Genomic DNA, 25,313 nt, shown 5'->3' on the forward strand with positions numbered 1-25,313 from the left:
GAGCCCATGTGGCTCCTTGTCCTTCTCTCCAGGGACACCTCAGTACTTCAGGGCTGCTCCCAGCAGAACGGCCATTGCCTGTGGGCTCTCTCAAACCAAGACATCTGGTTCTTGGTTCCTGCCCTGTAAAATGAGGATGACAAACACATCCCAACCTCACAAGGGTGTAGCAAGGCTCAACACGCCTGTCTGCGAGGCACTTGCATCCTACAGCCCTGGGAGCCATAGAGAAGCTCATAAACAAACAAACCTGCAGATGTGAGAGCTGAGGCGGGGCAAGGGAAGGGAGGGAAGGAGAAGCAGCCCTTCCTGGGTACTTAGCAAAGGTTTAGCACAGTGTGACTTTAGCCTGGAAGCACTGAAGATACAGTTATCTGTCTAGACTCTTCAGAAAAAAGCCACATGCATTTCTACACACACATACGAGAGTGTGTCTAAACCAGTTGAGGACTCAGCTGTACACTAACAAGCAGCAATGGCACACACTGGACTGGCTGGCACCAACACGGGACTGCAGCCCAGCTTTGCCAGCACGCTCCCGCTGCCCGGGCAGCTCCGACCTCCACAGCTGCTTCCTGCCATCACTGTGCCATGCAGGTCCATGTTAGAAATAGAAAGGAGAGCCTGAAATGAAAAAAAAAACCAACACTTTGGTGACTCTGGCCTCAAGGTTTCTCTGCTGAACTCAATGGGAAGCTCATAACCGAGGAGCTGGCTTGGGTGTGATATTCCTCAAAAGCATTTGTTATGAGGGTGTGAAATATTTGGCAAGTTTTTAGGACAGCAGAAGTAGATTGTTGGAATTTGTCAGCACTCAAGTCATCAGCATCTTCAAGGTTTTTGCTGCACAGGAAGATGGTCTCATTTTCAGGCAAGCCAAAGCACACAGCCCACTCCACAGGGACCAGGCGTTGCCCTCAAAGTCTCTCCAGGGGCACCAAGGACCTTGGCGATGCACTCACTGAATGCAGCAGCACCACAGAATCCTGTCGCTGACCACCTCCTTCCTGGCACCAGCAGTGCCTCTGCCTGCTCTGAAAGCAGTGGTGGTGCATCCCCCTCTGCGGCGACAGCCGCTGGCCGCTGCAGCGCCTGCACGGGGACCTGCGAGTGACAGCCCAGAAGTGCAAGGCACTAGGGCTGGTGCAGGACCAGCATCTGCGAGTAAAGCAGAAGCCGTGTGTGTTGGGGCGTTTTGGGTCACTGAACAACTGCAGCATTATCCTTCCTCCCCTTTTCTTTCCCTCTTGCTACTACTGCAACCTCTGCAATCATTTGCATTTTCATTGGTGTGATAGCGTATTTTGCCCCAACTTACAGCTGTCTGCTCACCCTGTCTTAAGTTTTTGCAGCATCCAGAAACAGTGTAATCCTGCAGGTTAATGTGATGCCGCCAACCCGCAGTTTGCATGCAGAGCCCCTCCACACTGACGCGTAACCACAGGAGCTCACACAGGGGCTGCATGGGTCTCTGCAGGCATCCAACACGCTCAAGCCACAGGCAACAACTAGAAGCTCTGGGATTTTCTGAACACAGGAGTTTTAGCTGAGCGTTATTCTGCCAAGATTGTGATAATAAGAGGGCTTACTCTGGGCAAATACTCCGGCAGTACACTGCCAACCTGGATTTTCTGGATTAACCTGCTGTGCATCATATCTTGACCTTAGCTGCTGGCCTCTCCTGCAAGCATGAAGCCAACCAAAGCGAAAAAGCTTAAACACTTGCTCTGGGGAGAGGGTGAAGTAGGCAAGATCCTGGGTCCAGACGTCCCAGCTTTGGGAAGCTGGTGTGTCCCGTTAGCTCCTGTCCTACCTGGTGTGGGGCAGCTGGGGACACCGAGAGGGATACACAGCTCCTGCAGCTTCACAGGCAGCGTCGGCCTCCTCAACTGCTGAACTCTGGCCTCCCCTCTAAAACTGAAAATACAGGATTTTCTTGTCACAGCAGTGTAACTGAAAGAAGAGAAGCTGTCTCCTTGACTGGTGCCTCCTCAGGAAGTAGCAGCACTGCAACACAATGCAAGCTGTTAACTTTGCTCATTTTGGCAGAAGCCATCAGATGGGGAAGAGTACTGTGAGGCTTTAATGGTTCAAGTACAGCATCAGTTCAAGGGGGGGAATCCTAAAAATTCCTTCACAGCAAGTGTCGATTTTTACAAGTGGTGAGGCGGCTTTTGCAATGTCAGCACCAACCCCCAGCGTGGCCTGGAGCAGTGGGTTTGATGCAGCTGCCTTGTCCCACACTTACCTGTCGTGGTGCTGCCGGCAGAGACCATCGGTGCCCAAGCTTGGCCCCAGGAAGGCGTAGGCAGCTGTTCCGCAACAGTCACGACATCTTGCTCTCTGGAGAGCTCGGGCCTGTCCATGCTGAGAAGTCTTGACCAGATTAGCTCTCCCAAAGCACAAAGCTGAACTTGAATCACAGCGTAGCATATTTATCTTAGAGAAAACCTGAGTGAGACTCTTTGGGACCTGCTGTAAGAAAGCAAACACTTCGGGTCCTTTGAAAGTCAGCTTAAAAGGGAGACTGTGGAAACAGTCATGTTCTGCCAAAATACACGTCAGCTGTCAAGTTTACAAGATACTGTTACAACACACAACAAGAGAATGATTCGATATGTACAGTAACAAGCCATCTCTGTTAAGCTCTGTGAACCCCAAAATTATATTTATATTCATGCATGTATCTATGCCAAGTCATACGCACGATCGCAACAGAGGGAAGCCACAGTGTTCTTTCAAATAATTAAAGATTTCGCCATTACCTTGAATTTGAAAAATATCTTTTAATTGCAAAAGGATACACACTCAGAAAGGCCTTTACTTCCATCTGTCTAGTGCTTAGAGTCATTCTGGGATCCCACCATCAAATCGAACACAGGAAATTATTTTAAACCGCACTGTAGGTTACAAACCACTTTTTAATTGCAGGTCTTGTGCAATATTATTATGCAACCTTTGTGCTTCACTGACATTCTAAGGAAACTGTAGAAATTCAAACTAATGTAAATAATTGTACACATACAGCAACTAAAACTGACAGGCAGAAATGACACACCAGTTAAAGAGCACTGCTGCAAAGAGACAAATGCATAACTGCACAAGAAAATGGATTTTTGTGTGCAGATCTGTACAGCATGACGGGGCTTTCCATTTCTGAATCACTAAAAGAGATACTGTCAAGATTTCTTGTTTCTGCAGCATAACAACGGTGATTTGCAGAACTGTGCAGGCAACACTGGGGCTGCTGGAAAACAGTCAAGGAACCTTTGGCATGATAAGGTGTTACACAGCAGCTTACAAGCTAAACCAACTCCACTGGACAGAGTCCGGACAGGGCTTTTTGAAACCATTCTTCTCAGTTCCTCTCGGTGTTTAAGGGCTGGAGAGAAAGTATTTAAACCGTACACTGAACTATGAACCATATGATCTTGCACACTGCCACTGGCATTAAAAAGCACTCCCAACCTGCTGAAATCAGAGTGCCATTTACAACTGTAAAGCTCAGATTATATTTTGCCATAGTTACACAACATGTGGAAAAAATACACTGTTCAACATTTTGGCACACTAATAAATAAAATCCAGACATGGTCTATTAAACATATCAAAGTGACCCTGTGCACAAGCTCCATTTTATATAGTTATATTTGTTATGCAGAAGAAATCAGAGAGCTGAAATCTAATTACAGAACATAATACAATTTGGGGCAAATTATTACAGTACATTTCCTTTCCAAAGTATTAAAGCTCAGTATACGTTCCTTCTATCAACTACAGTGCTGTCCAATCAGCAGCTTCAGCAACACAGCTTGCTTTATTTTTTCTTCCAGATTTTATAGCATCACACCTCAGTACAATGTTCTGCTGCTGCTAAAAGATACACCGTGGCACTTGCGTATACAAGAGCCACCACATCATTGAATAATTCATTTGATAGTAAAACCCAGCTACAGCTCGTGATGGCTTTTGGTATTGGATTATCCCTTTGTTATCAGTCTTAGACTATTTGACAATAGCTGTTGAAGTGGGGGTCAAAGAATGGAATATCATAAGTCAAGGCAGCTTTAGCAAACAAGACTTTTCAAATTAATTAAATGTGTTTTCTGTATAATGATTTAACATCCACTTCTGCATGCTTTGGCTACTGAAGTTACTTATTGACAGGAGTATTCAGGTCAAGTCACTGGAAGTGTTCTAACTTGCTTTCTGGAGCCACACAATAATCTGACAGAGGTCCGCTGCTGTTTAGATTTGTGAAGGTTTCTGTATTTCTTCTGTTCTTCCTTTGCATGAAGAATGAACAAATGGCAGCAGCACACCTTCAGGGAGAAATCACCTGTGCACACAGATATACAACCAACCCTACCGACAATGCCTGAAACATCAGAATACAGCTTATCACACTTCTAGCAAGAACACAAGGCCACAGAATAAACTAAAAAAAAAACTGTTTTATTGTGACATTTATGACATTGAACCCTTCTTGATATGAATGACTATGGGTACTCTTGACACGTTACATAATGTCATGATGTAAGATGGCACTGATTGTCATCTGACTTTTGAGAATGTTTAATGGTCCCTACTGACCTCAGTGCATTTTGGCAAGTCACAGAAACTTTATCATCAGGTTTGTGTATACAGTTAACAAGTAGTTGGTCTTATAAGCACCATTACAAACCCTCACATTAAGGGTATTATTAATCTAGTTTACAAATGCTTCATTGATAAAAATAGCATGATTACAGTATACACACACTTAATTTACATGTAATGTATTATAGGCATAACTGAGATAAACTACTGAGCTAACTTTGGTTGATTGAAGTATTTAGACTGAATAATGGCAATTTTGGCTTCTAAGTTGTGTAAATATTACAGTGCATTTATAAATCTAGGTTGAAAATTTACTAGCACCAAATGGATATCATAAATGGCTGACCTAGTAAGTTGTAGTTGGAGAAGCGAAGTTTAAGAATTACAAAAATAGAGCTGTCCATCAGTTGAAAGCACATTCTTGTACCTCTGCTGAATTGATGACGTGTCTCAGCATCAGTGGCCAACTTCCAATGATAAAAGTCCCGTTTTTCAAGATTCAACATATCAAGGTAGCTCAGCTACACTTAAAAGCCTGAGAAAGTGGTTGTTTTGAGCTAGGGTATTCATCCTGTACCTTGTTTATGTAATAATAGAATAGTGCTCGTTCATACAAATGTACTCATGTAAGACTGTACCTATGATATGAAGAATCTGATTGGGAGGAATATTCAGTCCTACCTATCTATCTTTGGTTTAATTATTTGGTCTTTGGTTGATGAATTAATGAAGCAATATCTGAATTTTCATTTTCAGGTTATCTCCCAGCTCACCACTGAGGTAGTCTTTGTCATGTTTCTCTTCAAGCTGGTTAAGTTCCTTCTTTTTATAGAGGGGAATACTACTGATTTGTAATGAATAATTTCCAGGCACTGGCTTCTTCTTTGTGAAATGAAGGTAACTTATCCCGTCCTTCTTATTGATTCTAAAGAAACCGTCTTCATTTCCGGAGTCAATTAAATATCGGTTATGGTTTGTCAGTGTTGTGAGGGCAGGAAGCAGTTCCAGGATGCGATCTTTGTTACTGAGATCCGAGATGTTGATGGAGAAGACTGCTGCTTTCTCAATATCCCAGCTGGCAAGACTGATCGGCGGCTCCAGCTCTTGCTGATCCTGCACAAGGACAAACAATGTTAGTTGGCTTTGTCAGAGAGCATTTCACATGCGCCTATGTGTATGTATTTCTTACCCAGCTCATTCGTTATTAATTAAATAAGTTTTAAAAGGATGTTCTGTAATATCATCTGTCAAATCCACTACTATGGGCCTAGGACTTATCACAGTAAAGTATGGTCTTTGTCCCTGTCCCTGCATGGGTAACAGGAGCCTGAGCACGCACTGGAAGTTTGCGCATGTGTCCCGCTGCCTGACAAACAAAGCCCCTCCGTGCTTGGAGTCCGTGACCGGTCTCCTGCAAGGACAGCAGCAAAGGCACATGCCTCCTCTCTGTCAGTGGAACCACAAGCTAACGTGAACAAAGATGTGCAGAAGAGAATAGGGTCTGTGGAGGAGGCACATCATTTAGGTGGAAGTTTTCTGCTTTGCAAGGTTTGCCTTGTTTAGGTGTGGAGCCGGGGCGGTGCACGGGTGCAGCGGGGTGCCAGAAAAGCAGCATCACCCCCCGCCTCTGAGTGATGGTAACTGGGCTCCCCCTGAGTCCCCTGTGCACGAGTCATGCTGCAGCAGCAGAATAACAACATTTCAGACAGCACATTGGCTGTAACATTTTCATTTGGAAAGCAAGGGAAGCTCTACATCACCTCTGAGACAAATCCAGCGCAAATCACAGACAGTACTGAAACACACTGTAGAAATACAGTTTATGAACCCAGTCTGCCCAAAATCAAATGTCCACACTCTTCTGTGCAAAAGCACACTCCTGTCTTCCCATATTAGCTGAGCACTTAATGGAAACAGCTAATAGGCTCCCAAATCCCCTGCAGTTGTGAGTGGAAAAGCAAGCTCTTCGGCACATACACATGAGCAGAGAGTAGCCGTGACATTTAGCCCAGGATAGTGATGGTGTGGCAACATTTTACAAGAGTGTCCAGTGGCTCTGGGTTATATTTAGAATGCAACACACACATTTGAAAAACCAGACACGTACTTTCAGCTGAATGACAAGTACTTGCACGGTCTCGAGACCTGCCATGACCTGCTGCTTCTCTGGCCAGGTCAGGGCAGATCCCTTCACCTGCACCATCACTGTCATCTTAGACTGCATGAAGAAGTGAGAAACAAAAGACTGTGGACTCGGTGACACTTCTATGAGCTGTTTAGAGTTTACTGAAGTCTGTATATAATTAATGCGAACAATAAGTTTTAAATCCAGTGACTTGTGCTGGAGATTGGAATGGATGACCAGATCAGGCAATTCTGACTTTACCTTCCAAGAAATTGAACTAAGCCAAAGTAGGATTCCCCAGGTAATGGAAGGAGTCTGAATTTTGCGCAAGAGAAACTACAGTAACACTACACGTTACAAGATTATGCTTCTACCATGACTTCTGCACTCATACTGGGAGGTGTGGTTCTGGAAGCCCAGCTGAAGAACAAAAAGAATTACAACCACGTGTCTCACTGTTGTGATCCGTTCAGAACAAACCCCAGCAGGGGGAGTGTGGTGAAGGATTTACTTTAATGCTTTTTTGAGAAATGTTTGCTAGGAACTATAGGAAAATATTTCCCCCGAGAATGAGTGAAAACGGATGCCCATCCTTTGCATAAAGACAAAACTTGTCACACAGCAGACTAGTTTTCATGGAAATATAAGTGCTGAAATGACTTATCAATATTTGGTTAATAAAAATAAGCCAATGACAACAGCTAGGAAGAAGTGGAGTTGTGTGTGTGAGCACCACAATACATGATAAGCATTACACTGATACAACTACCTCCTCGGAGGCAAATGGAAACCTGCCTCCGTCCCCAGCAACTTCCTAGCAATGACAAATGAAGTTTTGCCTCCTGTTCTGCTGGCTGGGCCAGTGGCAAGCACTGTGCGTGGCCTCACTGGCTGCCTCGGCCCCAGGACGGCAACCTGGGTGACTGACTGCAAGGGCCCAGACAAGCCCCAGGAAGGGCTGCAGCCCTGAACTTCCCCCCAGGTGAGTGTTCAGAGCTCTGTGTTTGCTTTGGACAGGGCTCCAGCCCCAGACACGCAGCACAGTGCTGCTTGGCAGGGTCCACATCCACCCCGACCAACTCGTCCCGCCTTTCTGGCCACAAGGCCACACAAACATTTTACATACATGCTGTCCTCTGACACCAAGAGCCTGCTTTGCCGGTGAGAGGACTGTTCTCTAGACAGCTGGATGGGCATTTATTTTAGTGTTTGATGCGACACAGATATTAAGTTATGCAGGGGCTTCAGAGGATGATCTTTGCCTAATGCCAGTGAACAACTTCAGAAAGCCCCCCCCAGACTACCTGACATCCCAAACCAACTCTTTGGTCTAGTTTGTTTGGGGTGTACGTTTCTCGTGTGGGATTGTCTCTTGGCACACCTCCTTCTGAGACTGGCTTTCACAAGACAACCACAAACCCTTTCCCCCCAAAAGGGTCGATTACCTTTGCTTCATTTGCAGTTTCATTAGTGCTTCTGCGCTTCCTTCCTCTCTTGGGATAGCCATTGATTTTACATTCATAACAAGCTTCTGGAGAGAGGGAGTTGTCATCTACTTCTCCACTGAGTGAAAGCTCTTGTCCTTGACCTTTGCCTAGCCCCACTCCAGAAACACAGTGTCTGAGGAAGGAAGAAATTACAAATTAATTCCAGTGAGAGACAGATCTTATCAAAAAGCTGAATTTGGGGGACTGTGAATACAAATAATAAAGCCATTAGTTGCACTCATTTCCTAGGAAAAATTTCTGCTGAAGTCAACAGGCAAAATTCTCACTGAATCACAGTGCAGCTACCTCTGATTTCAAGAACCTGGCTCTACAAGGCTTTGCCTGAGAGAGACCTGCCAATATTTAATAGTTTTAAAGACACAGGCTTAAGCTCTGAGAAGTTGTTAGTAATTTCTGTTATCCAACCTGGAACACATTAAGAGAGGCCAATTTTCAGAAACTGCTGAAAAATCTGAAAAGTGAGGTCTTTCATAATGTATTCCAAAGCTTTTAGTCACTTCTAAAATTTAAGTCACCATCTTTCTGCTTTCCATATGAGTTACTTGGTCATGCACGATGCACAGTCCTAACACTCCCACTGGGGCAAGTGAAAATTGGTTTTCTTGATAAAGCAGACATTTATTCAAAAAATGATTCATTTGGAACACATAAGAATATGGAACATACAAGAACATAAGAGCACGGAGAATTTTTTTCCAACCAGTGAGTGAAGCCACTTGTATAATGTAATTTGGTTTTGGAGCTAGCAGGGGGTGTTACTTTTTTTTTTTTGAAGGAGACAAGTGACACACCACAAATCACAGTGAGGGGTGTGAGCTCCTAAGCGGGAAGCTGAGAGGAGCTGGCTAGCTGCTGGGGCGCGCAGGAGAGAGGTGAAAGCAGCAGCTTAAAAGAGACGATTGAACCTGGTAGCCCTGACCAACTTTCATTAAGCATTAACACCACGTCGTTCCCTTCCCTTGGTTACCTTTCCCCTCCTTCATCTCCAAAATCAGCAGCTGCATCCAACTCAAGCACCTCCACAATCCTATCCCTCTTTCATTGGTGACAGTCCCCCCAGTTCTGCTGCTCCACGCGACAGAGAAAGGAGCAGATTGTGTCCCCTTATGTCTGTTAGTTGAAAATAAGAATCCCTTACCCTTGTCCTATTCTGAAGTAACCAGGTGGACATCCACAGACGTAGCCACCTTCAGTATTTGAACAACCATAACTGCATGGGGCTTGTGCAGAACCGCATTCATTGATATCTTGGCAACCTCCACTAAACTGCTCATACTGAAATCCGGTAGGGCACATACATTTATAGCTTCCCAAAGTATTGTGGCACGATGCTCCTCCACAAATGTGTGCACTGAGACATTCATTCTCATCTGGAAAAGAAGCAGAACACACCACATTAACTCTCAGATGTAGTCAAACCTACCCCTTCAGGAAGGTCCTGCTTGGCTGTTGCAGACATGCTGCCACATCAGATGGACAGGAGTGGAGAACAGGGCTTGGCCTCACCCTTGGCTAGGGCAGCAGTCGCTAGGAGATGACTACAACCATACAACAGAGCAATGTTTGGGCTACTCTATAGAAGATGTGTCATGCCACGTCAGCTCATGCTCTGGAGAGCAGAGAATCAGAGGAGGCAACTTTTTTTTTCATTCCAGAAACATCTGAGAAGAATAAAACTTTGAACAGCCAACAATCTGGTCCAGTAATCCCATGTTCATAATGCTATTCAACATTAAAGGGAAAAGAGTAAGGAACCAAGCTCTGACACTTTTTCCAGGCACTGAAAATCCCTCCCTACACGCTCACATTTAAATATGAGGTACAGGTGAGGTACAGGTAAGGTACAGGAACAAGTAGTAAAGTGAAAATAAAAGCAGCTGTAGATACAAAAGACTGCCACATTCTGAGCCAGCCCTTTTCCAAACTTCCCAAGTGCGGCACTGTAGGAGTTTGAGGTCAGTTCAGGCTTGTTTACTCTAAATGGCTACTTTTTTGGTCTGATTTTTTTTTTTGGCTGATGTGGCAAATTGCTTTGAAACATTCTGAATGCTATTGTTCCCCTTTTTCTGTGATAAAGCAACTGCATACGTGCACTGCGTGTGTGTGCACACGCGTAAGAAATGCCATCTGAACACTGTATGGATAAAATGTAAAACACTGAGCAGCATCTCTGACTTAAGTATCCAGGTTACAGGAGACTAAGTACTAATTCAGAGCACTATTGTCTTTTTCCAAACAATGTGGCCGTTTGTTCTTTGTTTAAAAGCAATGCCTTTGCCTCTTGCAGCCTGATTTACAGCATGGTGCACTACAGAATTGCCCGGGCAGGAGATGCAGTCACACACAGCACAAGACATGGGAGGAACCAAAGCATTCTTCAGTGATTATCTAAATATGTGTTGCAGCAACATCAAAAGTCCCTGAACACTTCATTAAATAAGCTAAAAAAGACACAAACTGTTTGCAGAGCTGGGATTGCCAAGGAATATGAAGGAATTGTCACGGAAAAACCTATTACACGGATTCTTCCCCTGTGGTACACCCAGGAGATCAAGATGAGTATCTTAAGCATATACAGTTACAGACATTACAATGTGAACATGTGGAGACCACAAGATACTAAAACCTGCGGCTGAATTCTGTGTCGCTGAAGCCTGTAGGAGTTTTGCCCTTAACTTTGAGCAATGTTTTAATGTTTGTCATACCTAACACAGCAATTATGTCAACATCATAAATACACGGTTCAGCCACAGAAAGTTACTGCACCAAGAGGAGATACGCTCATTCCACCTCGCTCCACAGCGGCAAGAGTGTGGACACTAGGCATATTTTGGGTGATTGTTGGAAGAAAAAATATGAAGAAAAGTGGAAAAAAGCAGTTACGGGAGCCTCAGACTCTGCACGAGCCGTGCTGCCAGGCACCAGCCTTGCTCTCCTGTGCTCTGTGCTTTGCAACACACAGCTCTGTCGTCCTCAGCTTCAGCAGGAAGGAGAGGTGCCATGAGGATGGAGGAAACCAAGCCTCCTTCCATGCAGTTTTGGGTTTTTGCCTGGAGTGGCCCATGTCCAAGACAGTGGAAGTGCTAGCTGAGTCATTCCCCAGTTGTGGCTCTCTGTAATTTTCCCTGGTGAAGTTTCTGGTGATCAGTATTCGTGGTGTGAAGGTTGAAGCCTTTCTTTCAGTGGGGGAAATGCTAGTGCTCGTGCATTTTGAAACTGATATTCCCTGTACAAAATTTAAGCAGTAGTCAACGGGTAGAAAAGCTGGAATAACAGTGTACACCTGGTTTGGAAATACACTTAGCTGAATGCTACCACCCAGGAAGACTTGGGAACAGCCAAGATGTTTCACAAAACTAAGAGCTGCACTTTTTCAGATTCCACAATCTTCTCCAGCAGCCAGACTTGGCAGTGTCTTTTTTTTAGTTTTCGTGGTTTTGTGTTGTGGATTGTTTTTTTTTTTACCCTCCTGCAGATTAAATTCTAATTTAACCCTAAGATCTGCTAGTTTAATTAGTATTCCTTGCTCTGTTGTATGTTACAGGCATAGAGGACTGGAGCGCAAGCAAGCAAACGTCACAGCAAAGACTGCATAAAATGTCAGGAGGTTTGGTAAGCATAATTAAAAGCAGAGACCTCCCTAGAGCACCACAGTGATAACAAGCAAAAGCATTTTTATGTTTCTGAAAAAAAAAAAAGCCAAACAAAGAGTTATGAAGCCCTTTGTTCTCAAAGAGGTCATCAAACACATCTCCGGGTATCCACACAAGGCTAGCTTGTATGAAGCCCATTAAAAGTGACTAAAAATGCACATAACTGTCACCAGAGGAAAAACGATTCATGTTTCTCTTGTTTGAATACGTTACATACAATACTGCTGAAATGTACGGAGACTTTTCCCATGACTTCTGCAGAGGACCCAGTTCTGTCTGCTCAAGTCATATCCAGCACCAATGCTCTGCACACGCAGCCCCATCTATGAGGGCTCAAAGACTTGGGACAGAACCAAAGTTTAGACAGGGAAGAAATAAGCATTTGAATTCACCAGTGTATTTACTTTTTAACATAAATAAAGAGCACTAGCATTTGTTATTTAGTACCAGAATTGTCCTGTAAGCACTTGTTATAAACTGTATCCCAAAGCTGTAAGGACGCATCTTTAAATTCTGCACAGAGAAGAGGCTTAAGCACAGCAGCCTTCCTGTAGGTGTTGTAAGAATGATAAAAGCACTGATCAAGTAGGATTTTAATAGATTTTTAAGAGGCTTTGGGCCAGAAGTTTAATTTTACAATTTAACAATCCAAACTTGTGTTTCTGAGTCTGCCAGGTTCAACCCACCATCAGCTCTCAGACAGGATCTATGTCTGAGCAGAGACTGTTGAACAGCCAAGTAAGACTTCCTTTGTTCAGACCACAAAACACATGAGTAACACAAGTTCTCTCAAAGTCCACACAACTTCTAGCACCCCCAAGGATAATTTTATGCTTAAACACTTGTTGAACCACGACACTGGCTACTGGGTGCTTCATATTGACTCTGCCTTCCACGGGAGCACACATTTGTAATGCAACTCTGCTGAACGTACTAAATTATAATCAGAAAAAGAAAATATGGGAAACTGCACACTGCCCTTCGCTTCTTGCTGCTCACAAAGGTAATATGCATTTTAATGTATGAATTTAAAAAAGTGACTTGCCAACACATTGGTTCCATTGGTAATGCTGGAGATATCCTTGTGGGCAGCTACACCTGTATCCTCCAATTATATTTTGGCAGCCATGCTGACACCGGTGGTTTCCATCACATTCATCAACATCTGAAAAGGTGAGATACACTCTGAGTTTTGGGAGAGAATCTCAAATTATGCTATATTTGAAAAGTATGTTACAAATAATCATATATATTCATATATCACAAATATAGAGGTATATTTCAGGATCTTCCAAAACCGACCAGTGCTGGGACACCACTTTGGGTCTGTCAGGTTTGGATTTCTGGCTCCACAGCAATTCACTTAAGGCTGAAAACTACTGAAAGCTCAAATTCAGCCACAATTTTCAGAGTTTTTGCATTCTGCTTTGGAGCAGAAAGCAGAAAGCCATTTGCATATGCGACCCCCAAGGCTTTCCTAAGGCTCCCAGCTCCACAGCAGACAGTCCCTTGCTTTTACCCAAGCATTCAGCCCAGTAATCCCAGGATATCACTTTTCAAAGCAAAGTAAACTCTATCCCAGCCTCTAGAGGCTCTAGCGACCCAGAGAAATAAAGCCTGTAGCCCTTCAACTCTCTCTTTAGCAGGTTGCTTTGGAGATGCAAGACTTCCTGTCCTTGGCGAGTCCCTCAGAAATCCATGCAGGATTCAACAGAAGTTCCCAGAACTTACAATACTTAAACTAAAACATTCCAGGCTAAATATAAGTCTCCTCAGAAACTATCTGTCCTTGCTGCTAAATTTCCAACCCCCGCTCCCCTTTAACCTTCACATGCTTACTCCATAGGTTTTGGTGCTTACTCCGTAGGTCTCTCCTTGGATGTCAGTATGGCTGGGAGAAGATGAAGGAAAGCAAGAGAAGGCCAAGTTAAGTGCACTGTGTTTTGTACTTACCTTCACAGCTAAGTCCAGTTTGATCAAGTGAGAAGCCACGTTGACACTCACAAACAAAACTTCCTGGTGTATTCTGGCAAATGCCCTTCGCCCCACATAAGTTGATTTCAGTAGCACACTCATTATTATCTGAAGGAAACCAAAGCCTAAGGGTTACTTTTTATTCCTTGCTGTGAAGGTGATCATTTAGCAACGCTAACAATGAACAGTTTGTGGCAACAGGTACAGAAACATCAATAACGTAGCTGTCTTACTGCCCTCTCAACTTTTTACATTGCATTACAGAAGGAGAGCTTACATTGCCTTCTTTTTCATTTGGAAACACTACCAACAGCTATGGGAAGGGAAACACTCCTTTTCTTCACCAAGAATACAGAGTTTGATGTTCTAGTCTTCAAACATCCCAAAATTCACACTGGTACCACAGGATCATCAGACTGCCACAGGCAGGATCCAACTTGCAGAGCAGAAAGTGTATTTTGCAGGAAGTAGTTTTGTTTAAAGTTTCCACAGACCTAATGGGTATGTGTTTAAAGGACAACTGCAGAAATGTGTATTTCATGCTTTCTGTTTCAAGAAGCCTTGACATGATCTCTAATGTAAGTCCGGCAATGAACTACAGGAACAGAACTACAACTATTTTTATTGCTCAACAGGTAAGAAAGGATAAGGCAAGAATTACAAATTGGTGTTTTTACCGTCTGATTCTTCCAAGTGCAAAATTCAAAGACACAAATTATGAAAACAAGGGAAGGTAGGAGGGAGGGCCTCTGCATATTCTACAAAGAGGTTCTGGGATGGGGGTCAGAACCTGGCCTATGCTTCCATTTGGTTTCTCAGGAAGCTGATTTCACCTCCTTGCTACTTTGCTTCTGGAATAAGAGTCAGTAATGAATCCCAAATCTGCATCTACATTCCTACGTCACTTACCAATGCAGGCTGTATGGTGCTGAGTGAATCCAGGAGGACATTTACAAGTGAATCCCCCAATAGTGTTGACGCAAAGGAACTGGCAGTTGTGCTGCTTTGTTGCACATTCATCAAGATCTAAAAAACCCAAGAAAACATTTTTCACTTATGTTCCCCATGGAGGATCTGACAGTTCAGCTGGACTTAGAGAGGGGCAAATTAATAATGTATCAAATCAAGCCTTTTGAATCTACATCTTGCTTTCCACACTGGCTTCCAGTTCCTCTCACGTGAAGCCCCACATGTAATGAATGGGACTTCAGAGCTAACGCTGGATTACAGACACTGCTCTCATCTGTCGGAAAGATGCTGTTATATAATATATGTCTGCTCTCACTGCAGTCAATAAATGGGAAGTCACCATCTTCATGAGAAGCAGCGGCAGGTTGCAAACCAGTATTGCATTGAGGCATGCTATTACTCCGAAAGAAGTATTTAAGTGCTAATGACAAAGGACACCATCATTTCCCATGCCAAGTTTAGAACTGCTGCTCTAACTTGCGTGGTTTCAGTCAGATCTTTGCTACATAAATGAAATTATAATGAACATTTCAAAATCTCTCCTGCATTTATGTCCCTTACTCAGCATGCTGCAGAGGCGGTAAGTTAAACCTCTGTTGATGCTGGACAACACACTGCAAACCATGCTCATCTTTGTATCCATTAAGATACATATATGACCAAAAAATATGGCTTAAAGCAACATGCTTAGCAAAATAAAACCAATCATATATTCTATTAGTTATGAAGTCTTTTAAGATCAGCTGCCATTAGCCTGCAAAAGTTCCTGTGGATCTACAGTTCATCCAGATTATCAAAGAACTAACTGAAATACCAGCTCCACCCTGTGCAGGCCACTTCCACTGTCTTTAGTAGAAATACTCACACGAATCAAGGAGACAGATTTACATAATTTCAATGTCCTTGAATTGGTATTTGCCTGTGAAACACATAGTTGCTGTAGTCAATTCTTTTCTTGATTTTTACCTTTGCAGCTTCTCCCATCTTCTTGCAGAATGTAGCCTTTCGGACATGAACACTGGAAGCTCCCCTCTGTGTTTTTACAGATGAAATTGCAAGGTTTTGGGGACTCATTACATTCATTCAGATCTAGAAGAAGCAAAACCAGATACCTCAGTGCTGATAACCAAGATCTGTGATAATGTTTTTTAAAATGCTCAGGAGATATCAGAAGGAAATGAAAATCCCCAAAGCATTCTAACGAATGACATTTTCTCTTCTTATTTTCCAAAATCTTTGTATTTCCTTCTTCAAGTCATCTCTTAGTAATAAACTTTATATACATACAGCACAATGAATAACCTACCTATGCAAAGAGTGCCAGTTATATCTGTAGTATAGCCAAGGTTGCAATGACAGCGATAAGATCCCCTCTCATTGATGCATTCCCCATTACGGCAGACATCATGAATAACCTTGCACTCATCAATATCTGCAATTAAATGAGGGTTAGTTCACAACCGAACAAGAACTGATTTTATACAGCTTCAACAGACTCTTGTGACCTGACGTAAAACAAACTCATGCCCTACATAAAATAAAAAAAAATACATAAAATAATGAAATATTGCACAGATTAAGCAGAAATATTAGGAGGAAAAATATGGTATGGAGCATTAATCTAACTTTCAAATGCAATGAACAAGCCTTAAGTGGATGCAAACAACCGGAGCTGATCATGTATTAGCCTCCACAAATCAAACATCACTTTGCTTTCATGTACACAAACAGCTCTTAATCTGCCACTACAACACACTCAAATGTGAGAGTGCAAATGCCCATTCGAGTGCGTGTCAGTCAACCAGCATGCAAAGTAAGTATCTGCCAAGTTGGGATGGATACCTCTGGCTACGCACCCTCCTCCCAAAGGACTGTACTGTCTCAACATAAAAACTCTCAGAAAATTTGAACCTATACCCAAAATATTTAGGACCTCACAGTGTTCAAATATGCAAAAAGAAAGAGTTTATAATTTATCACTGAATTTGACATTGTGTAAGAGGTCCTTTAATAGAAAAGTCAGTACCTGCTCCATTAGACATATATCCTCGGCCATGAGGGCAAAGCTTCTTGAAGGCCACGGTGCCTGGGAAGGGGCAGACCTCGCAGTTTTGCCCCCAGCCTCGGCCACCATCACAGCAGCATTCAGACTTGGTGACAGAGTTCCTGTTGCTTGATCCGATTTGACACATACTTTGTAAGACTTCAGTGAAGCAGTAGCCTTCCCTGTTGTCTGGAAGACAAATTATGCATCACAGAGAATCCTAATGGTGACGACCTCCAGAGGGTCATGAGATATTAGGAATTTAGTCGGAAATATAAAAGAAAGGGCATACTTCACCCTGGGACTGTGGAACTGAGAGTGAAAGACTACCAGCAGTAAGAAAGAGAGCACGACATCTAAGGGAAACAAATAAGACGGGAAATTTAGCAGAAAGTGGAAGACAAGTTACATTATGCTTATAAGAATATACGTCTCTGTTTGAACTGAGAGAAAAAGGACTGGCTGAAAATCAGGACCAAAGAAAAGGCAGAGTAATTCCAAGCTGACTGAAACCAGCTTTCACAGCAAGTCAACCCAACCGGACTGACTGAAGCAGGCTTACTGTTAGCATGAGCAGAATGAACCCGCAGGAGGGCACCTACTTACAAAGCCCAGAAGACACGCAAATTCAAGAGCACGTTTACTCACGATACATTCCTAAATTTAAGTTCAACCACAGTTTCTGCTATCAAAGTGTTCATTATCAAGTATCAAGTTCATCAGGGTGTGCAGCTTACCAAGGCATTCGTTCTGGGCATCGCTGACAGTGAATCCCTCGTTGCATTCACATCTGTAACTTCCCACTGTGTTTACACAGCGGCCATTCTCGCAGATCCCAGGTTTGGTCTGACATTCATTCTCATCTGCATTTTCGAAGTGATATGACAAAAATCAAGGCTATTAAGTGGATTAATGCACATTAGAAAATTCAGTATGGAGTTCTTAAGCTATGCATTCTGCCTGGTTAAACTTTATTTTTATTTTTAATAAAAAGTCTCTTTTATTCAATTTTCAGAGGAAAGATGACCATCTACCTCACAGTACTATATATTTTGTTGCTATGTTTTCTCTGCAATATATTCCTCACTGGTTTTCAAAATTTTTCATAGTTAAGACTGCACTTCTGAATGCCATCCAAAGTTTTAAACCAATTCAGATTTACTCTCATTCACGCTTACAGAGACAAACAAGCTACAGCAATGGGCCCAATTCTCTGCTTTCTTCACTCGGAACAATTCAGCACCAGAGTACAAACTGATTGTAAAGGCAGCCCCATCCAGATTTTCTACTTGGTAGCGAAGCAAAGCCTGTAGGGCACTGATAGATCCATTACACAGGCAGTTGTGGAACTTTTCCTCCGAGTTCCTTAATACTGTTAAATCCAAAATTTTCAGCTCTGTTGAGGAACTGTGTTTCAAGAGCTTCAACACTTCAGTGTCATTACCTATACAGCCTTCCCCATCTGGTCTGCGCTGATAACCCGGTCCACAGATACACATATAGGTGCCAATTAGGTTTTTGCACTCCATCTGTTTTGAGTCACAGTCATGAACTCCTTCTTCACACTCATTCTGATCTAAAACACAAGATTTAGACTTCATTACATAGAGAGACAATCCTGGAAATTCAAAATAGTAAATTCTGACTGGAATTTCAATCATAATCAAACCCCACACAAACTTTTATTGTGCTAAACTAACCATAAGATATACTAGCCTAGAGCAAATTGATTTCTCCCAAATGCCCATTTTCAGGGCAAGACAAAACCGTATCATCTGATATGACCTCACTTTATGCAGATGTATAAGTTTACAGGCAGGACAGGGCTAATACAACCAACTGTATAATGCAAACCATAGAATTTCATCCCAAATTCTTTCTGACTCAGCTACTTCCTGGGATTAAAACTCTGGCCCAATAGCACAGTGAGTCAGAGCCCTACCCCTGCAGGAACTTGAAATCATTATCTCATAACTGTGAGAGTCTGGTAGGAGCTTTACCTCTGCACATTCTCCGGTCCTCTCGTAGAACATACCCCGTGGGGCACTTGCATTCATAGGATCCAAAAGTGTTCACGCAGCGGAATGCGCAGAGCAGAGGGTTCTGAATGCACTCGTTGACATCTGGATTTGGAGCAAAAGACCACGGGGGAAGTGAAACATGCTTTTGTAAAATTCAGCAGACTTGAGTGCACAGGTTTTAGGTACGGGCAATACCACAGATCCCAGTTTACTGAGGGCTAAATTTTAATAGCTGGGGACCCATGGTTCTACTCATTATGGAGTTCTGTATATGAGCAGGCACCAGACATGCCGGGATGTTTGCACAGCTACCTGAAGTTTCAATATCTGCAACGGCAAGCAGCCAATGGAAATAATTCCAGATCCATGTTGCCAAAATACTGTCTGAGTTAAAACTGTATCTTTTCCACATCTAGGCTCAGTTTTTATAACTGGTTATTTTTAAATTCTAGATGCACTAATTCAGCATCTTTGAATACTGAACTCCATAAAACAATAATCTTACTAGAAACATTATTTTGAAGTGCATTTACATACGCTCTGGGCTATTTGAGTAATTACTGCTATATAATGATGCTTATGCACTCCGCTAACTCCTCCTTCGCAATGTGAGCTTTCACCCAAATTCCACAGGGAAGTGAACGAATCTCTAACTGTATATAAAACTAATGCAAGCTGATGCAAAAATAGAAGCATTCTTTGTATGGCCTTGCAAACAAATAGATTGTGGCAGATCATTTAGGAACAGTTGTGTCAGGTCAGGAGAGAGTGCCAGGATGTCCTAGGACATTCTCCTCTCTCTGGTTGTAACAGAAGAGGAGTATTAAAAAAAAAATAATAAAAAAATCATGTATGCAGAGATCTTTCCCCTGATACAGCCTCTCAGTTTAAGGACTTTCACAGCCAAAAGCCACAACCAAACTATCAAGCTTAATTTCCACTGATGGATTCCCACATAAATTTGTACAATCTCTTTCTGGGTCAATTTATACTTGTGGCCTCACTAATATTCTGCAGCAAAGAGTTCCACAACTTAAGTAAGTACTATGCATACAGAAATGTTTGCTTTGGTTTGTCTAACCTGTTCCCTCTATTTTTGGTACCTTTACCACTTGTGGCTTTATAAATTTAAATCATGTATCTCTTCAAACACATTTTCCACACTGAAAAATTCTAGTTTAATTAATTTTCTGCACGTCCCTTCTATAACTGTGATCTTCCTTACTCCTCCCTTCTTCGTGCATTTTCAAATTTTTATTTTTGAAATGAGTGACCAAAGCATAAAAAATATTCAACATACAGGTACCATGGTAATTGTCTAGTACTGTATTTATATTTTCTGGTTTGTTCCCTGTTTCTTCCCCAGTAAACCCAAGCAGCCCATCCACAGTAACTCTCTTCACTCAAGGGTCATCTAGGAGGTAAGCAAAAACCATATAGACAATAAGTAGCATTTCTGTGGACTCTTCTGGAGACACTGTAGTACCCCAACATGCTCCTCTCCAGGCAGTCCCTTAGCCGATACGACCTGAAAGTTCTGTTCACACAACCTCCAGTTAGAAAAAGGCACCACAAAAGGAGGAACTTATTTTTCTGTTTCAGATAAAGATGCATTGTTCCAAATGTCCATATTTTTGTTTTTAAGCTGCTTTACTCTCCTCAGTCATTTCTGAAATCGGCAAACTGTTTCAGCACACAACTACAATGACAGCCCTTAACACACGGGAGTCTCACCTTCACAGGTCATCATCGGTCCAGGCTCAAATCCCTCAACGCAGGTGCATTCAAAACCTCCCACCACATTTCTGCAAGTTCCATTTCCACATGGGTTTCCAACAGCACATTCATCAGTATCTGCAAGCAGTTAAATCAAGGCAAGAATAGATGGTTATACTCAAGCAAAAAGGTATAAAATCTATGTTGTTGATGTACAACCAAAAAAATACAAAAATACAAAATCCAAGAACTCAAGTTATTGAACTAGAGTCACAGAGTCCTAGCATTATTTAGGATCGCTAGAAGTTACCTGCCAGAGCAGGAGCAGGAACAGCTTGGAGCAGATTGCTCAGGCCCTGCCCTGGCAGGTTTTAAGCACCAGAAGGAATGGAGACCCCACAACATTAGAATAATATAACCCCATTACTCCTTAATGCCATACTTAGCAATTCAGGAGATTCTTTAAAATGGAAGATGAAACAGCTATACTTACCCACACATTGAGCTCCTTGTAGGATGTAACCATATGGACATTCACAGCGGAAAGACCCATCTGTGTTGATACACTGCCCAAATTTACAGTTATCTGGATCAAGGCACTCATCCACATCTTAACCAGAAATACAAACAACACAGTAAGTGCAACTGTCTTCACATGCTTTTAGACTTCTCTCAAAGAACAAGCATTCTGGTGAGAAATATTCCCAAGAGCACAAAAAAATAGTAATATTTGAATTTTGATGCATTAGGATGAGGACACAGAATTTGTCTTGCAGGCCAACTTTCAGAATGCAGAAGTGAAATGGATTCTAAATGTTGGATAAAAAAATCTCTCCAACTGGGGCTACAGGGAGAGGAGTAGATATGAAAAGCTGTAGTCATGCAGCACTTCTTAAGTGAAAACTTTTGCCAATAAGGCTGAAGTGCTGTTTGTCTTGGGAGAGAACAGAATGTACTGAAGGGATCTGGGAAACTGTGGTTTGCACTTCTGGAGGATTAAAACCATTTACTGTAAACAGGCTACATATGTTGTATAAGAAAAGACAGGTATGCCATGTGATGCATTCTCTAGATCCTATATAAGATCACTAGCAAGTCTGTTCAGCATAAATTAAAAAGCTAAATACTCTACCCTGAAAGAAGTTTAATTTCTGATATATGAGATATTCAAGCTTGAATTTAAAATTGGTATAAATAATTGAAAAAAAAAATGTATAGAAGTTTCCACAATTGATGGCTTTTGTAAATAGTTGCAGAGATGTTATTCTCAATTGAAAGGGAGAATGGCTTATGCATAGAGAATGGCATACCGATGTAACAACGGCATCATGCAGTTCGGGCGCTTACCCAGTCTTGCGTCACCAGGTCCAACAAGGATGCCAATTCCAAATGGACAAATTTGTCTGAACGCCTCTGTAAAAAATAAAAATAAAAATAAAAAATCAAACCACATGTTAAAGTCTATGTTGGTGATCAGCATTACCCATGAGCTACACAAGTAACCATTGATACCAATTCATCTTCCCCATGTTCAGATCCAAAAATATAGTATGTAAATGTATAAACTTATAATTTAATCTTACATTCATGCAAAAACTGTATGCTCACTTTACATTTCATCTGATCTGCTGTATATGTAAAATTCTGTGAATAATTAGCATTACTTAACTTCCTTTAAGGAAAAACTAATGCAATATTTCAATTTTAAAAGTATCAATACTAGTAACTGCATTCTTTTCTGTTGTAAATGAAAGATTTCCTACATTTTCTGAAGATGACACAATTTAATCTGTAGTCATGTTAGCAGCCCCTTAAAGCATGCCAATCTCTAGTTCTAGAGTAAGTAGTAATCGTATTATAGGTAGGCTGAGAGCAAAATTTCTGCATTCAGCTTAGAGTGAAGTCACCACTTAGTTTACAAATCCACAAGGTTTTCTGTGTGTTTTTTGAAGATTTAAAGGTGATATAAGTCTTTTGAGAACGTGACATTCTCTATTTTTTGTTGCAGAAAGCATGTACTCCCTTACTTTTGCAAATTACTTGGTATATTCTTGGCATTAGAATGAATAAGAAATCATAAATTCCCACTCTGGTGGACCAAAATGCAATGAGGAATCATAAAGATCCTTCAGCTTCAGAAACTCCTCTAGTTTTGGGTCTGACACACACTCAAAAACTACAAGTCTTGCAACCGAAACAAACCTTCCAGCTTTCCCCTCTAAACTGTATTTTGAGCAGACAGATGGACACAGGACTAATTCAAACCATCTCAAAATACTGCTGAGCATATTCTCTACCAACCATGCTCAGAACATCACAGAACCCTTGACAAGATTTCATTTTTTCTTTTGCAAATTCAGTAGGCTGCAAAGAGGTTTACAGTGCAGCAGTAAAATACAATACAATAACAGACATAACAAGTGTTACGCTTTCTCTAGTTGAAACACATTTAACTGATCTTTGCTGAAGTTGAACAAAAGAGAACTAAATGTAGATGAACACTTGCCCTGAAAGCTTCAGTGTCTGGCACACTGCTAGGCTGTGAGTGGGAAACAGCCCTGGGCAGCTGGGCAGCGCAAAGCCTGCCTGTTGCTCAAGCTTTCAGATGGACACTTCAGGTGGCATATAAGCTTGAGCTTGCCAGCCTGCATTCGGATCACAGACGATGGAGAACACGCGTGAGATTACAATTGAGGGGTTTTTTTTGTTTGTTTATAAAAGAAACAATTCCACTGTCCATGACATGCCAAGACACAAATTTCCCAGACTCAGATATCTTAAAGATACTTCTTTTTTAAAGGATGAGTAAAATGGCCTTGATACCATCCTTTGAGAACAGTTTGGACTGTGAAAAATCTATGTGCTGACACCCCAAGGAAATGCTGTGATGTATACCATGCTTTTCCAACTGACTTTAGTTCAAATGCTCTGGGGCAACGGAATGAAACACGCACAGGCAATAAGCACAGGAGGAATGCTGCAACTGGCACATCTGATTCTCTTTTCTTCCCTTGGCTTTTGTGAGGATTGTCTGCAAAACATCTACATGACTTATTAAAGAAATTAACTGTATTAATGTATTACTGAAACCAGTAATGCTGTTAACCACATTTGTCAGCATGGATTAAAGTCCGTTGAGCAAATTGCACCACGATGGCACAAAGGCCTGTTGACTTGCTTGATGCCTAGTTACTCAGTCTTACAAAGGATACTAACAAAGGAAAGTGTTTCTTTAGCAACAGTCCAGCGAGGCTTTCCTTCATCAAGGCCTGTGTTTTGTCATTCCCTGCTACTTTTGAAATTCATTCATATTGATAAGATTGCAAATTTAGACTTTTTTTAATAACAAAATGTAGTCATAAAATGTAACAAGGTTCAGATGTGGATCTAGTTGGACTGTTGTGGTGTTGTTTTTTTTTTAAATAGATTTCCTGTTTATGGCACCCCTTCTTATTTACAATTAGATGAATTCTATTTGTTTCTTGCAGGTATTTCCACTCAAGAGCCTATCAAGGACCTACTACTTTCCGCTTTCAGTATGTGACACCTCCAGAGCAAAATACTCATCACCTAATCATACTAACAAACCTATAAGCAAACAAGGAATATGCTTGAGACTGGACGATGCGAGAAATATGTTTTTTGAGACTGCATCTACTTTTCAGAGAGCAATGACAATTATTAGGGTTAAACACCTCAGGAAAACTATTTTTCCTAATTCCTTCTTATAAGATTCCCAACATTCTTTCAGTTCTGAGAGGCTATCACGACAGCAAGGTAACCTAGCCAATAACGCACCATCTGCTTCCTCTGGGCAGAGTTCACAGGGATCTCCCCATCCCTGTCCCTTCAAGGCGCAGCAACACTCTTGTTTGGAATGGTTTCGGGACTTCGGCACAGAACATTTTCCATCTTCAAATTTGGTAAAGCAGTAACTTACTCTCAGATCTGTGTAGAGAAAAACATTATGAGTCGTTAGGGTTACTTTGGCACAGTTTTTACTTAGAGGTGTTAATTGCAAAATTACGGGAGACACCCCCCCCCCCAACAAAACACCCAACTTCTGAGTCTATCAAGAAGCAGAATTATTGTCTCTGACTGGGGAAGATCTGAAGAGGGAGGGGAGCTCTCTACTGCAGTAAAGGAAAGCTAGATAGAGGGATAGAGTGTCCTACTTCAGTCATGGAAAAGAAGGGTTTTTCTCTTTTGTCCAGCAGAGATGGAACGCCTGTACTCCCCTCTTATCCCCACTCCTGTTATTAATAAGAATCACTGAAGTCAAGCGATTTTAATCAACTTGCAATGATAATACCATGTAGTGTTAAAATGAGAGGCAATTTCAATAGTGCTTTCCTTCCTCATTCTGCTCTAAGGTACACACAGAGAAAGAAAACTGGCCCAGTGGCACTACATTTTAATCCCAGGATGCTGGAAAAGAGCTGAGATCACAGACCACAAGCATCCAGGAGGCAGAGAGCTGGCAGCTCCCTGCGTTGGCAGGGGGACTGCAACAGGGCAGTTGTGGAAGCAGCTGCTCATCCAGTTTTCCAGCTGCAGCTGGGCAACGTCCAGATTTTACAAAAGTTCTAGGTAATGGGAAGTTTTAAACAAAACTTTGCTTGGCCTGAAGAAAACCACAGTTTTCTTCAGGAGATGGGGAGAAGCACACTTAGAAGTTCATACACACAAGTGTGCATTTTCCTC

At 42.1% G+C, this 25,313-nt stretch overlaps 1 protein-coding gene across 1 annotated transcript in view; it reads right to left on the reverse strand.

Annotated features, from left to right (window-relative positions):
* Nucleotides 1-4,434: 4,434 nt before the first annotated feature.
* The window catches only part of FBN1 (fibrillin 1), a 160,386-nt gene continuing 139,507 nt past the window's right edge, over nucleotides 4,435-25,313 (reverse strand). The window contains exons 51-66 of the mRNA XM_082488735.1: nucleotides 24,408-24,557; nucleotides 21,957-22,022; nucleotides 21,103-21,219; nucleotides 20,628-20,747; nucleotides 18,873-18,995; nucleotides 18,317-18,448; nucleotides 17,610-17,735; nucleotides 16,855-17,061; nucleotides 16,135-16,260; nucleotides 15,795-15,917; nucleotides 14,769-14,885; nucleotides 13,839-13,967; nucleotides 12,931-13,050; nucleotides 9,371-9,602; nucleotides 8,170-8,344; nucleotides 4,435-5,712 (exon numbers count right to left, since the gene is read on the reverse strand). Of these exons, the coding sequence (XP_082344861.1) occupies nucleotides 5,323-5,712; nucleotides 8,170-8,344; nucleotides 9,371-9,602; nucleotides 12,931-13,050; nucleotides 13,839-13,967; nucleotides 14,769-14,885; nucleotides 15,795-15,917; nucleotides 16,135-16,260; nucleotides 16,855-17,061; nucleotides 17,610-17,735; nucleotides 18,317-18,448; nucleotides 18,873-18,995; nucleotides 20,628-20,747; nucleotides 21,103-21,219; nucleotides 21,957-22,022; nucleotides 24,408-24,557 (2,453 nt within the window). The 3' untranslated portion in view covers nucleotides 4,435-5,322. The remainder of the gene's footprint in view (nucleotides 5,713-8,169; nucleotides 8,345-9,370; nucleotides 9,603-12,930; nucleotides 13,051-13,838; nucleotides 13,968-14,768; nucleotides 14,886-15,794; nucleotides 15,918-16,134; nucleotides 16,261-16,854; nucleotides 17,062-17,609; nucleotides 17,736-18,316; nucleotides 18,449-18,872; nucleotides 18,996-20,627; nucleotides 20,748-21,102; nucleotides 21,220-21,956; nucleotides 22,023-24,407; nucleotides 24,558-25,313) is intronic.

Source organism: Vanellus vanellus, assembly GCF_965231255.1.
Source record: "Vanellus vanellus genome assembly, chromosome: 11".
In the NCBI taxonomy this organism is placed as follows: Eukaryota; Metazoa; Chordata; class Aves; order Charadriiformes; family Charadriidae; genus Vanellus; species Vanellus vanellus.